Below are 14,967 nucleotides of genomic sequence, written 5' to 3'. Positions count from 1 at the left end.
AGAGCCGCTGGGTTAGAGAACTTTTTTGTGTTTTTCTTGTTACTAAAACCAAACATAAAGCGCTGCCTAGAGTGTGGTAGCTCACTAGAGAAGTAACTCAAAACTCTGACTCAAGATTTCACTTGTAGTATTTTTAGAGCAACAAATGTAACTTTAATTTTTAAAAGTTTAGTAATAATAGCTATAAGTTTATTGACTGTGCTAGTTACTATATTTTAGGCCCTGTGCTGCGGGGGGACATAATCAAGGTAAAAGGCACTCGGCATAACAACTAATCAGTAACTGTTAATCACTGCAAATGCCCATAGCCAAGTGCCCTGTGATAATGCAAAAGGGCTCTAAAGTGATTAATAATCATCTATATCTACCTGGCCCTTATTTTCAATGGAAATGATTAGGATGCTGCAGCAATCTGATCATTTGGGATTTTTTACAGTTTAGTGTGTAATTCTGTACACTACGCTTTTTGTGTATTTTTTGGGATACTGCTTTCACTGATGAGGGTGCGGGTTCAATCCCTGGTTGGGGAACTGAGATCCCATAAGCCGCATGGTATGGTGAAAAAAAAAGAAAAAAAAAAAGAAAATCAGTGGTTTTCATTAATGATGCAATAATGCAACTCCCTATTTTACATGATTGATGATTTAGGAACCTATTGCACAAAAGCAGGATTTTATTGTACTGTTGTTATTAACAATATTTGTGATTCTGTTTAATTCTCAAAACAAGCAAGGATGGAGTTGGTACTCCATTTATGGATGAGGGAACTAAAGCTCAGAGACATTAAAGACTCCTGCCTGAGGTCACTGAACAGGGCCAGGATTGGAACTCCACATCTGACTTCAAAGCCTGTGCCTTAATGACTGCATTGTGGTGCTTCCAAGTGACCTGATCAATCTCATCAAGTACTATGTGAGAATCCAGCAGGGTATTTTAGTTCCATGTTGTATTGAATCAGTACTTACCACTGGTTCTGGGAACTAGAGAGGGACTGTTCTGCTTCCTGTTCAGGTTCATTCTTATCAGGGCCATTTGCTGTGGATTTACAAAGCTGACTCTTCTGGTGTAGGCGGATCATTTCTGCCAAAGTCTCTTGGACTTCAGCAATGGTTCTCTGTGCATTTTGGAGACCAGCGTGCTCTTCTGAAAAGAGCTCCTTACAAGCGTTCAGCATTTGCTCACCTTCTTCTGTGAGTCTCACGTCTAGTTCTAGAGTCCTGCTTGGCTCTGGCTGGGAAGCTTTGGGGTCAGTTTCTTCAGGGCTGACATTGTCAAGCTGTTGGCTCTGCTCAACAGAGGCTGTCCTTCTGTGAGCAGCCCTTACCCAGACGCTGGATTCGGGGCAAGGCCCGGAGAGAGACCACCAGAATTCATACAGACGTCCATAAATAAAAAAGGCCTCCAAACTTTTGAAAGCTGGTGTGGTGGGGGACTGATGGTCACCCAGTTTGTCTCTTAGGTGGTCACAGCCTAGGAGAGAAGAAGAGGATTTAGGGTTGTTCATTTCTTTATCTGTCAGAAATCTGGCTTCCTGCCCACATGTTGTTTCCTGTCACCCAAGAGGCATATCAGATCCCAAGAAACAGAACAGCAGTGATCCATGGGACCACATGCTTTCCACCAGAAGCCAACCAGAGCTAAACATTTCTTGGCCTAAGGCAGTGTCCTCATTGCTACAGGCCATTTAAAGCATGATAGAAAAAGTATTTCATCTGTCCCACTGAAGGCTCTGGAGGTAAGATCCCACTGTGTCTCTGAAAAACCACAGTGTTTTAGGTTAGTGACTAATTGTGCAGCTCAAGGAATGTCTTCTCCATTTTTAATAACTTGTGAGCACACTGCTATTTCTCTAGAGCTGTGTGTAGGAAAGTATACAGGAGGCAGTGAGGTAGGTAGGTAGGACCAGGTAAAGGAAAACAGCTTAGTCATTCTGGCTACCTCTTAAGGAGGTTGGGTAAGAGAATTCAAACTTCCTACTATATGACACACTGGCCCATGTCTTTCAATAACCTAGGTACTCCTGGTGCCACAACACTGGCGGTGGTTATATCATCCTTTAGTGGGTGTGCTCCAGCAGAGCTGGGGGTCTTTTACCCTCTGGAAGAAAGGCTGAGTGCACTTCCTGCATGATGGTGAAGTTTCCTGAGTTGTAGCTCCGGATCACAGCCCGAAGCAGTCCTTCCACAGCTGCATCCCAGGAGGCCACCTGCTGGCTTAGCACTGCCAAGGTCAGGTCATGGCAAATGTGAAGCAGGAGCTGGAGAGAGGAGCCAGAGACTCAGTTAAACATCTTCTCACATCAGGCACTGGGAATGACACCAGAAATGTTCCTATTAACTGCATTTGGGAAGTACACACAGTCCACAATTAAGAAAGGTCCTCCCTATCTCCACCACCCATTTTTGCTTCCTCACTGGAAACTTTCATATTTAGTTGTACAGCAACATACACTGTCTGGTGTTAAAGTCTGTTCATGCTAAGAAAATGCCTTGACATTTGCTAAATGCAAATTAAAACAAAAAATTAAAATTAAAACAAAATTAAAAAAATTAAAACAAAAAGTGAGTTTCTTGAACTAAAAGCTGTAATTAAAAAAAATCTGGAGTGTAATTAAGATTTATCAATTTTAAGTATGCAATATGATGAGTTTTGACAAATACATATATGTGTGTGTATATATATATATGTATACATGTATATATATACACACAGGTACATATGGTATAACTACCACCAAAATCAAGACATAGAACATTTTCATTGTAAGATACTCCTTTGTGCCCCTTTGCATTCACCTCCCCTCTCCCCATCCCTTGGCAACCAGTGATCTAGTTTTTGCCAGTATAATTTTGGCTTTTCTATAATTCATATGAATGGAACAGTAGAGTATGTAGTCTTTTGTGACTTGATTCTTTGACTTACCATAATGCTTTCAAGATTCACTGATACTCACTGATACATTAGTAATTTGTTCCTTTTTATTGTTGCATAGTATAGTTTTCCACTATATGGATATGCTGCAGTTTGTATACGCATTCACCAGCTGATGGACATTTGTGTTGTTTCTATTTGGCTATTATGTACTAAGCTGCTGTGAACATTTCTGTACAAGACTGTGTAGACACCTGGGTTCACTTCTTTTAGTGAAATATCTAAGCAATGGGGTTGCTGGGTGTCTTCGTGCACAGGTATGTTTAAGATCTTATAAACAATGATCACATAAGGAAGCCACAAAATAACACGTGTGGTCTGATACAGGGGCTGAAATTTTTGTGAGCTAGGGCAGGGAAATGGCACTGGGGAAGGGAACATGAGGGACTTCAACTTGATTCTTCTACCAAAAGCAAAGGAGTATACAAAACAAAACCAAAAGACTCCATGAAGCAAAAATGACAAAATGTGAACATCTGTTAATTAATTCTAATTGATGGGTGCCTATTATTATATTAGTTTCTGTGCTTTTCTTTGTTTTTAGACTTTTTTCTTTTTCTTTTAGAAGGGAATTCGGATCGAAGACTAACTTTAAAGATAAAGGGCTCTAATTCATCTGAAGGGATCTTTCCAGGTTTCCTGGGCCTGGCTTAATCTTTTCTGAAGTACAAACTGGCATTCTACATGTTTCCTTATTATACTAGACATGGATTAGAGAAGTCTCAGACTACTGAGTGATTAATATCAAAAGCTCATGCAGAAGGGGTACCTGTTTGGAGGGAGTGTTACTTGTAGCAGATGGGTACTTGATATCTTGCAGCTGCTGAAATGCTGCCTGGGACTGCTCTGGGGAGTCGAGGCTGAAGGCGCTTTTCCATACTGCAGTCACCCTCTCCACAAAGGGCCTCTCGCTGCCTGCGGGCCACGCATTGTAAGAAGAGGAGGAGCTTTTGCCCTCTGAAAGCTGCTTTTCCTCCAGGTGCCTGGACAGTAGCTCAAGAAGGCAAAACACCAATCTCTGACCCTGGAACCCAATAACAAAGGAGAGGAGCTGTTATGCAGGGAAGTGCTCCATTATCTAGAGCTCTCCTCAGTCTCTCAGATTCTCCCCCTTTGCATTTGCAGCAGCCTTCCCCTCTGTGCTGCCAGCCCAGTGAGTCTTGTGGGAGGGAAAAAGAGGTGATCTAACAGACAGTTTTTCCAAATGCCTTTTGGGGGATTCCTACCCACAGCTCCTGGGGCTCAAGCAACCATATTTATTACTTTTTTTTTTAGCAACCATATTTGTAATATGACACCCCAGCTATAGCCCTACTCACTGAAATTTAAGCCACATGCAGGCCAGCCACTTAAGACTTGTGGCCCAGTTTGAGAAAAGATGGGCTGGACTCATCTAGTTCTTTTCTCTGCCCAAACTTCAGATTAAAGCGTACAGAAGTTAAAGCATCATAGGCAGAAGGTGCTGGAGCAGACAAGCTGTGTAGATCTGAGAGCTGGGGGAGTGGTTAGGGGCTGTATCCAAGTAGGTTTAACAGAGGGAATCAGCTGGAAGAGAAGAGAGCACAGAGAAAAGGTCTAAAAAAAACCCTTACTTCTGCTGGGTTTTCAGTTGCCATGAGATTCCTTGTATATCCCTATAATATTTTCTCACTTAAGCTTGGGAAGGTCTCTGTTTCATATAGGCAGAATTACTGCTAACAGCTGAAGAGGGCTGCTACAGGTAGAGCAACGTGATTTCTGTTAAAGCCAATCCATTTTCTTCAAAGCAGACCCTCTTCTTCTTCATTTTTGTGCTGATGACATCAATGAAGAAACACAGGGGCTGAACGGACTGAAGGCTATTCGACTGCTAAGCACTGGGAATTACTGTCAGTAACCACATTATCTTTTACTCTGAATGGGGCAACTGATAAGCCACAGTACTTAAATGGGATAGTATGGCCAGGGCTTGCTGGACACTTCTAAGGATACTTACCAAATTGGTACAGCTTGTGCAACTGGGTAATTCACTTGGAATTTGACTAGAAAAGGGTTTGGGGCTCATCCCTCTTAAAAGCAGGAGAGGCAGTAACAGACTGACCTTTAGACTTTCGTGGAGCTGCAGGGCTTCCTGGGCTCCCACCCAGTTCCTGGCCAGAAGCAGTTCTTGGGCACATCTGAGAGCCAGGGTAGCAGACAACTCATTCTCTCCTACGATGGAAGCCAACTCTGCAGCCGTTCTAAGTGATGTCACATCCCCCTTTTTGGCCAAAACTTTGGCTGCATCATAAGCTGAAGTGGCTCCTAAATAGCTAAAATACAAAAGAAAACTCAAGCAGAGTGTCATAAACAGATCGCCTACACCTGCTCCCCAGAGGGTTGAATCATTTCTTTCTGTCCACTTTGCCTTGCGTGCCTTCCCGTGGTCCCAGGTGTGTCATTACCTGTGGCTGTCCCTGTGAAGGCTGAGGCCAGTGCAGCAGAAGCTGAAGAGGCAGCATTATACAGGTTAAGGAAATAAAGGAACTTCAGCAGTTGCTGAGTTGAACCCAAGCAAAGGAGGCATTCCCTCCCATTTCCCATATTTACCGATACAAGACATCCCTAAAGAAAGGAGTGATTTCCAAGTCCACGACTTGGATTTCTTGAAGTTATGGTGACTTACATAAATACCAAGTAGGTAGATCCTGATGAATCTTATGAAGCTGCTTTAATACATATACGCTTTTTAATTTGCTAGTTATTTCACCCCCACCTCTAAACTTGTTCTTCCATCCTTGTCCAGCTCTTTCAAAGCTCTTCTTTGTTTGGGTGCACTCCTGTTTCCCTCAGACTTACCATTTGGCTGCTAAGGCATAATGGCCGTCTTTTTCTAGGATGGCTCCCCAGCTGAGGTACAGGTCTTTCAGGATCGGGTCCTCTGGGCGCAGCCGGGCCTTGGCAATTGCAATAGCCTCCCTAGAGGCAAGAATAGGTAATTAGCCAATCTGAAAGAGGCCCTAGGAGGGGCTGCAAGGTAGGATAAGCCGTTCCCTTTGTGTTGTCTGTCTTGTTCCAACTTCCCATAAAAAAACTGTATCCCTGCATTACAGGGCAAGTTAGAACTGCGTGCTGTGCTCAATTCTTCACCTATGTCAGCAGTACTTAAAGTGTGGTTTGTGGATTCCCGGAGTTCCAAAGGCTCTTTCAGGGGGTTCATGAGGTCAAGACTATTTTCACAATAATGTCAAGAGGTTATTTGCCTTTTCTCAGTGTGTTGACATTTGTACTGATTATGCGAAAGCAATGGTGGGTAAACTGCTGGCATCTGGAGCAGGAATCCAGTTAGTGGCCCTTGTCGTTAAAAAAAAAAAAAGGTAAATTTCCTTGAAAAGGAGAAATGATTAATTTCAGTAAATCTTGCACATCCTGTTAATATTCTATGTGACAAAATGGGAAGAACATTTTGTATTCTTTGCTGAATTCCAAAGTAGAATGGTTCTATGAAAAACCTGTATGAACGAATTGCAAGCTGAACTAGTTGCTTTTTTTTTTAGATGGAATCTCATTACTTCTTGAAAGAATGACAAACAAACGAACCATAGTTATTTAGTGTTGAGTATTTGGCAGATGTTTTCTCAAAAATGAACAAAGCAAGCCTGTCATTTCATGGAAAACGACCAACAGTACTGCTGCCAATGATAAAATTTGAGCTTTCAGGTGAAAATTAGAGTTTTAGGAAACTTGTGCCTGCCACTGTGAGCTTGACGGCTTCCCCAAAGTTAAAGACTTTTCTGATGAAGTAAGCAATGTGATTTTTTTTTGATATTTTATAGTGAGATATGTTAACATTTGGAGGATCTGTGTTAACTGACTGAACTACTATTTTCCAAATGACATACAACTTCTGAGTTGCAGCCAACATAAAGTTGCAGCTGGAATAGAAGTGTTTTAGACTAAGGTGATTTAGACACAGCAATATTTAAGAAGTACATAATTTGAGACCTCTACTTCCAGCCATGATGGAGTGACAACTAGGACCAGACGTATCCTCCTGTTGCAAAATTAAAACATTGGAGAAAATAGGCATGAAGCAACTGTTTTCAGCCACTGGACACCAGGCAGCACAGGACTGTCATCCCGGAGAGAACGAAACAAATGTGAGCCCAGTCATGGCCCTGGCTTTCTGCCTAAAACCATTTTCCCAGAAGGAATCCCAGCAGAGCTTCAGCAGTCAGGGCTGAGGGGAGACAAAGCCATTGGAATTTGTGGGGCAGGACAGTAGGAAGGAAGAAGCTGTCCAGAGAAAGAGCTCCACAACAGTGCTTAGGGATCCTGTTGAGTCTCTGGTTTAAACACAAAGCTCTGCATATGTAGGAAAGTCCTTAAGGCTGGTACAAAGAATAATCAGGGAACGATAAGCTGAATAATTCCCAGGGCTCACTCAGGTTGTGGAGACATAAAAGTTTTGACCACCCAGACATTTGATTTCTGATTTGTTGACTTACACAAGGCATTCGGTAAAGACACCAGAAGGCAGGAGGGCAAACTAATTCTAGAGTATGGATTTCTCTGAACTTGCCCTAAGAAAGCTTAAAACAGCCAGGAAAAGATCAAGTTGATCTGCAGGTAACTTTACGGCTTGCCAAACAGAGTCCAGCATTCTCTAAAGGAAGACAACACACCAAAATAGGATTAAAAGAAAGTCTCACCAAAGCCATCATATGAAATGGCTGAAAATCAGTGGTGGAGAAAGTCCTAAAAACAGTCAGAGAAAAAAGACATAGTTCCTGTGTAACAAAGATAAGAATAAATGCAGTAGTCAAGTCAACAATGCAAGCCAAGAAAAAATGGAATGATATCTATGAAGCACAAAATGACAGAACCTTCCAATCTAGAAGTCTACACCCACTGAAAGATCCTTTAAAATAGAGGCAAAATTAAAGACTTTTATAGACAAACAAAAGTTGATGGACTATGTCACCAGCGGGACCACACTACAAAAAAAAATGTTGAAGTTCTTCACGGGAAAGAAGGAATTGACAGCAGTTGGAAACTTGGACCTACATAAGAGAATGGAAAGTGCTGGAAATAAATATATGGGCAAATATAAGAAAATGTTTAAAAACTTAAAGAAAGGTAATTGTTTAAAGCAAGAATTCTAATATTGTAATGTGGGGTTATAACATGTATATAGTATGTGAAATATATGACAGCAATAGTGGAAGGGACAGGAAGAAAGAAAGAAGTATGATGTATGCAAGAAGTGGTACAATATTATCTGAAGGTAAACTGATAAGTTAAAAATGCTCATCATAAACCCTAAAGTAACCATTAAAAAAAAAAAGGATTATAGCTGACATGCCAGTACTGGAGATAAAAAAATATTTAACTAATCTGAAAGAAAGCAGGAAAAGAAGAAATGAAATAGCAACATGGTAGATTTAAATCAGTCGCACTAATATTTACATTAAAACACTCCAATTAAAAGGCAGAGACTATCAGACTGGATAAAAAACAAGACCCAACTGTATGCTGTCTACAAGAAATATTTTGTTGCTTTTGTTTTCTGTAGTTAAATATGTACTGTAGTGGAAGAATAATAACTTGAACAGAAAGGATTCATACCAGTCTCAGAAGAGTGGTTACTCCTAGAGAAGGGATGAGGACAGAATCGGGGAAAGGCAATTCAACTAAGTCTGGAATGTTATACTTCTCACTTCACGGGTGGGGCTTAAAAAAGTTCCTCTCTTAGTAATTCATTAAGCTGTTCATTTGTGTCATGCTCTTTTCCTTATTTGTATTAACAATAAAGAAATTAAAAAAAAATATCAGTAGCAAATATTGCTGAAAGTTGACATTTGTTAAGTATAGGTGGTGGGTGCACTGATGTTTAAGCTAGCGAACATATATTTGTGTACATTTGAGATGTTTAATTACAATAAAGGTTTTATGGTGGTTATAATGAAACAGAACTGTTACGTAGATTAATTTCACATTACATCCAACTGCTGGTTCAACTGTTGGGTCATACAGACCTGTAGAAATGGTTTGACTTGAGCAGCTCCACAGCTTCATACACTTTGTGGATAGAAAGTAGGTGAGAGGCAGCCTTGACATACTGGTCCTGAAAACACAGTTGTTTGGCAAAAGCTTCCACGGCCCATACCCACACGTGGTAACCGGCTTCAAACAAACAAACAAACAAAAAACAGCAGATTTAAGGAAAAAAAGCACGTACATTTGGGTTGAAAATGCTTGTTAGTCACTGCATTAAGCAGAACATTTAGATAGTAATTCAGTTGCTGTTTCATCTGATCATGTTTCATCTACCTCTCCCCATCCCTACATTTTGAAATGTAAATTTTCTCTGATTATGTAATACATAAAAAATAGTACAAAATTCAAATGTACATGAGTATGGAAGTCAGACAGTGCTTACCCTTGTTGGGGTGCATGTAGACTGCCTGAAAGGGAGCATGAGAGAAGCTTCTAGGGTGCTGGTAATGTTATGTTTCTTGATATGGGTGCTAGTTACAAGGGTGTATTCAGTTAGTGAAATTCAAGTACACTCATGACCTGTGTACTTCCATCTCTCTCTCTGGCATACTTCAATAAAAAGCTAAAAAATGAGGCATGGCATAAAAAATTTCCTTGTTATCCTGGCATCCTACTACCCAAACTTGTCCAAATTCCTTTCCCTGGAGACAACCGTTATTATTAGTTTCTTTTGAAACCTTTGGCAATAATCTATGAATATATAACCACACATGTATAAGTATCAAGGACAGAGTATTAAATATTCTGTTGTGCATCTATACCTTGATTCTTTTCACTTACTAAATTTTGGAGCTCCGCTCTGTATCAGAATGTACAGAGCTGCCTCATTTTTGGGGTATCTATAGGAGTTTCTACTGTATAGATATACAAGATTTAACCAGTCTTATACTGATGGACATAGAGGTTCTTGTGATCTTTTGCTATTACAAACACCACTGCAATCATAGTCCATATATAGCTGCCATTTTGCATGTGTAGGTGCAGTTAAATTCCTACAGTTAGAACTGCTGGGTCAAAGGGATGTGGATTTTAAATTTAATTATTAGACATGGCCAAATTGTCCTTCAAGACAAGTCTATCTTTAGTGGATGTATCCTAGAGATGCTAGGGCTTTTGTTGAAAAGAACATACCGACTGGTGCCATAGCCACAAGATTGTCTGTCAGCTCCCCTCTTTCTGCTGCAGTCTGCAGAACACCTTTTAGGTCTCCTTTCCAAAGCATGAGCTGGTGAAATAATTCAGGGTGGCCATTTTCCAAGTGACCTTTTCCTGTTTGGAGGAGAAATATTTGGAAGATGTTTTAGAAACATCTGTCTGCACTGTCTTCTAGAAAAAGAAAGGCAGGATGAACGACAGGAATAAATTCCTAGAATATGTAGTCACTGGCTGATGGGTAAGTCACTTCCCAGAGTGTTCATAATGGGGACTGAAGCCCACTCAGTCACTTGTCCACCCACCCACCCACTTTCACTTGTACTCAGACACTCAGAATGAACACTGTATGTTTAGGGTCCTGTGACAGATGCGAGTGAGGGGTGCTTATGAACATGTAAATAAGGGAACTCAAAACCTAGTTAGCTGACATGTAAAACTAACCATTACCACACCACAGGATGGCAGCCGTAAAAGAGGTATGTGTAAAGCGTTAGGGAAGCGTAAAGATGGACAGGATTGTGTTGATTGGACTAGTCTCACCTTCAACCTCAATCATTCTGTACAGGGTAGCCCTGTCTGTGAAAAGCCCCAGGTGAAGTCTTTCCTCAAGATCAGCAGACACATCCTCCTTTGGCTCTGCTAATTCAGAAAGACAAAAATTCAGATGAAGTCATTTAATAGGTTACTGTTTTCTGTCCAGTTACTTCCAAATGTATGTAATACCCACTTCAGATGCTGAGAAAAAGCGTCCTGTGCCCTTGTCTACCCTAACAGTGACCCCTGCTGGTTACAAAGTTGGCAAAATATGAAAATACTTTGTTAGGTTTGTTAGTTAGGTTTGTTAGGCTCAGGTTTTATACTGTTTGAATTTCATTTTATCATGTGCATCCCTTTTCAACACATAAAATTCAAAATTAAAAAGAAAAAAGTTGCTCAAATGTTAAAATAACACACATTAGGTGAGGGCTTTGAAAAACTGAAACCAAAAAAACCTATAGACAAAAACTTCCATCAAAAAATTTTAAAGGAACTGCCGTATTAAGGGTTATTTCCAATGAGCAAATGATTTTTTTTTCTACATGTACATGCTGTTTACTGGGGAAAAACAGTTGATGGAATTGATTCACGCTGAGATATTTAAGCCATCATACCAATTCCAGCACCCATATGGCTGGCAACAACTTGATTTATAATAGAAAAGCAGAGCATTATGTCTCCAAGGCACTGGAGAGTGCTGACAGCAGTCAGAGTGTGGACAGAACCTGGCAGCAGGGTGTGGGGGAGGGATGATGCAGAGATACAACAATTTTGGACATTTGTTGGCTCATTCATATAACATATAAACAAGCACTTCTTATGTGTCAGTTCCCAGAAGACTACAGATGGGCCAAGGAAGTGTATTTCTGTACCTCTGGAGTGTTTTGCAGTGGCTAATACCAAACAGTCCTGATGAAGCTCCTCTTTGGATCTGTGGTCCAGACTTGTACTCAGTGGAAGCATGGAACGAGCTTTTCGCTTCTTGATTAAGGCTTCTGAAATGTAATAAAAGTACAGACTGTCTGAAGAAGAGTTGATCAAAAACACAAAACTGAATGCATGCCCATTGTATACGTAACCTACTGGAGGGATACTGCTAGGCAGAGAAAGTTCCCACTCTTATAAGGAAGCTTTCAAATTAAATTAGCTGGGGGCAATGTTCACAACACACACAAACGTGTCCCTGTGAAAACTTGTGAAGCAACATCAACAACTGCAAAATGACAGTTCCTCAAGTACTAAAAAAATGACCCCAAATCGAAACAATCAAAACACTTACAAATATTTAAAATCTAAAACAAAACGAAAAACTGAAAACTTTTGAGTTTTCAGTTGCATGCAATTTTTGAGGATACTTTAACAAAATATTTTATTTATTGTAATAGCCAAATAAATAAATTTGTTTTTTATTCTTTTGTTAAAAAATTTTTGGCTGCGTTGGGTCTTCATTGCTGCACACAGGCTTTCTCTAGTTGTGGTGAGAGGGGGCTACTCTTTGTTGTTGTGTGTGGGCTTCTCATTGCGGCAGCTTCTCTTGTTGCAGAGCACGGGCTCTAGGAGCGCAGGCTTCAGTAGTTACAGCATGCGGGCTCAGTAGTTGTGGTGCACGGACTTAGTTGCTCCACAGCATATGGGATCTTCCTGGACCAGGGATTGAACCCGTGTCCCCTGCATTGGCAGGATTCTTAACCACTGCACCACTAGGGAAGTCCCCCCAAATATTTTAATTATTAAATACCAACCTGACTTTTCTTTAGGTGCCTCCTTTTTCAGTAAAGTGACTTTGTTATTAATGGTGACTTTTGACTTTTCAAAGCCTAAGGATGCTGGAGTGCAGATAACTGGTTCTTTAGAGACTACATCATGGGGAAAAAGAAAAAAAATGTGGATAAGAACAATGTAGAATCTAGTTCTTTTTAAAAATTAAGAGTATACCAGTCTTAATGGTGTGATTTTATCTATTACCCCAAATATAAGATGAAATATTTCAGATAGGAAGCATGGGTAGTCTCCCTTTCCCCATCTCACAAACTGCCTTCCAAGAATCTGTAGGTTTATTGCTTAGAACTCTTGACTAATTGATCTAAGGAAAAGTTATAAAGGTTCTAGCCTCCACAGCTTTATACCATAGGTCTAGGAGTTCCCAAACTTGGCTTGGGTGACAAAGTACTAATTGCATATTTAATTCCACAAACAAGGAACAACTTTACCAATAGAAATTTAAAGTGTATGGGATACAGGGTCACAATCCTGAGTGTACACACCATGAACTCAAAAAAACCCACAAAAAACAAAAGACCCAAACTAAGTTGTTGATCTACAGGGGTAAAGAACATTTTACGATAAAGAAGTATTCTGATGAATCTAAAAAATAAATCCATTAAACTTTTTAGATCTTTATTTACCCAAACTGTGGGTCCCAGTGGCCATCCCTTGGGATGGAGAGGGTCAGGGAGGACTCTGTACCATATATTTTGGCCATTTTAAATTCTGTCACATCAAAATATTCTGCTGTAGAATTAAACATGAGTCAGTCCTATTTATATTGTTTGCCTGCAAGTTCCCAGAGTGGTGATAGTTTCTAGGTCAGATATTTGTAAGGGACAATGGTTTCTTTCAGTAAACATGGCTGATGACATCATATTGTTACAACTTTCCCCATGTAAGTTTCTATGTATACATTGCCCTAGTTTCACTTTGTCCCACAGTCTTACCCTGCTCAAGTTGATAAGAAGTTTTCTCTATAGAACTTCACTATTTCCATCCCAGTCACCCAGTAGACCCCCTTAATACGTCAAAGGTAGACCTGGCTTAGTTTCCTGGTCATGACTACTAAGTCCTAGAGAGTTAGTGAAACACAGGATTTGGCCACATACCTGCCGAGGTGACACCACAGGGTAGCTCTGGCTCCCGGGCTTCCTCCTCAGTCTCCTGGTCTGACACTCCATTCTCAACAGGGCCCGAGCTCTCCTTTACACTCTCTTCTTCATTCCCGTCACACAATTCCTGCTTTACAGGCACTCTCAAGATGGGCTTTTTCTTCTTTTTGGGCTTTGGCTTAGGTTGAGAGAGCCTTTTTTTCTCTAATTCAATATTTTTCTTGCCTATAGAAATCACAGTTCAGAAAAGGATAGATTAAAGTATATATTCTTGGTTAAAAGCACTCTAGGAGATAATCTCCAAAACCTTATTACTCTTGTTTTTGATAACATTCTTGCCCTTTCCCTTCCTTCCCAATGAATTCTTAGTTATATTATCAAAACGTTAACCAAACCAAACCCTTTTGGGACTTCATTAAATCATAAACACAATGCCCATTTACCCCTGAATACTTGAGTGTGTATCCTACAAACAAGGATATTCTCCTACATCATCAGAGCACAACCATTAAAATCAGGAAATTAACGATGATACATTACTCCTGTCTACTCCCACCTCACTTAAGTTCTGCCAGTTGTACCAAGAATGTCCTTTATAGCAAAAAGAATCAATCCAGGACTACATGTTGCACTGGCTTGTTATGTCTCTACTTTCTTTCAGCCTGAACAGGCTCAGATTTTATTTTGACTTTCATGACTGGAAACTCATGAAGATTACAGGATAGTTATTTTGTCAGATTTCCTTCAAATTGGGTCTGCCTTATGTTTTTCACGATTAGATTTAGGTTATGCACTTCATTGCCCCAGGCAATCACTGATTTGCTGTCACTGTAGTTCAGTTTTGTCTGTTTTAGAAATTCATATGATTTATAACTACATTTCTTTTTTTTAAAAATTTATTTTATTTATTTATTTTTGGCTGCATTGGGTCTTTGTTGCTGTGCATGGGCTTTCTCTAGTTGCGGCGAGCAGGGGCTACTCTTCGTTGCGGTGCACGGGCTCTTTATTGCAGTGGCTTCTCTTGTTGCGGAGCATGGGCTCTAGGTGCACGGGGTTCAGTAGTTGTGGCATGTGGGCTCAGAAGTTGTGGCTCGCGGGCTCTAGAGCACAGGCTCAATAGTTGTGGAATATGGGCTTAGTTGCTCCGCGGCATGTGGGATCTTCCTGGACCAGGGCTCGAACCCGTGGCCCCTGCATTGGCAGGTGGATTCTTAACCACTGCACCGCCAGGGAAGCCCTATGACTACATTTCATACTCTGTATTAGCTATACAGTATTTAGTCTTTGTGCCCGGCTTCTTTTGCTAGGCATAATCCTTTTTGAGACTCATCCATTTTGCTGTGTTTAAAAGTAGTTACTTTTTATTGCTGAGTAGAATTCCACTACAGGATATACCATAGTTTATTTACCAGCTGATGTACATTTGGGTTGTTGTTTCCGGTTTGTG

The 14,967-nt window shown here is 40.5% G+C and overlaps 2 protein-coding genes across 10 annotated transcripts in view; one reads left to right on the top strand and one right to left on the bottom strand.

Moving 5' to 3' along the window:
- The window catches only part of GEMIN5 (gem nuclear organelle associated protein 5), a 45,223-nt gene that overhangs the window by 6,189 nt on the left and 24,067 nt on the right, over positions 1 to 14,967 (bottom strand). For 2 of the 4 annotated variants that reach the window (XM_004280994.3, XM_012537165.3), the window contains exons 16-26: positions 13,518 to 13,745; positions 12,384 to 12,497; positions 11,514 to 11,636; positions 10,645 to 10,740; positions 10,081 to 10,218; positions 8,928 to 9,075; positions 5,749 to 5,868; positions 5,012 to 5,222; positions 3,701 to 3,955; positions 2,095 to 2,257; positions 966 to 1,470 (exon numbers count right to left, since the gene is read on the bottom strand). In XM_004280994.3, coding sequence (XP_004281042.1) covers positions 966 to 1,470; positions 2,095 to 2,257; positions 3,701 to 3,955; positions 5,012 to 5,222; positions 5,749 to 5,868; positions 8,928 to 9,075; positions 10,081 to 10,218; positions 10,645 to 10,740; positions 11,514 to 11,636; positions 12,384 to 12,497; positions 13,518 to 13,745 — 2,101 coding nt within the window. Of the gene's footprint in view, positions 1 to 965; positions 1,471 to 2,094; positions 2,258 to 3,700; positions 3,956 to 5,011; positions 5,223 to 5,748; positions 5,869 to 8,927; positions 9,076 to 10,080; positions 10,219 to 10,644; positions 10,744 to 11,513; positions 11,637 to 12,383; positions 12,498 to 13,517; positions 13,746 to 14,967 lie in introns of all 4 variants that reach the window. The other 2 variants (XM_033407925.2, XM_033407926.2) reach the window with 1 other exon arrangement.
- Positions 1 to 14,967, top strand: part of CNOT8 (CCR4-NOT transcription complex subunit 8) — a 48,852-nt gene that overhangs the window by 18,501 nt on the left and 15,384 nt on the right. Inside the window, exon 6 of one of the 6 annotated variants that reach the window (XM_033407938.2) lies at positions 11,480 to 11,591. The exons of 2 other annotated variants lie outside the window; for them this stretch is intronic. In XM_033407938.2, coding sequence (XP_033263829.1) covers positions 11,480 to 11,554 — 75 coding nt within the window. In that variant the 3' untranslated portion in view covers positions 11,555 to 11,591. Of the gene's footprint in view, positions 1 to 2,014; positions 2,150 to 8,464; positions 8,516 to 11,476; positions 11,592 to 14,967 lie in introns of those variants that run through there. 3 more of the 6 variants (XM_033407937.2, XM_033407940.2, XM_033407935.2) reach the window with 3 other exon arrangements.

The sequence above is a fragment of the Orcinus orca genome, chromosome 3 (assembly GCF_937001465.1).
Source record: "Orcinus orca chromosome 3, mOrcOrc1.1, whole genome shotgun sequence".
In the NCBI taxonomy this organism is placed as follows: domain Eukaryota; kingdom Metazoa; phylum Chordata; class Mammalia; order Artiodactyla; family Delphinidae; genus Orcinus; species Orcinus orca.
Note: the sequence above shows the minus strand (reverse complement) of the source record. Positions and strands in the feature narration are given on the sequence as shown.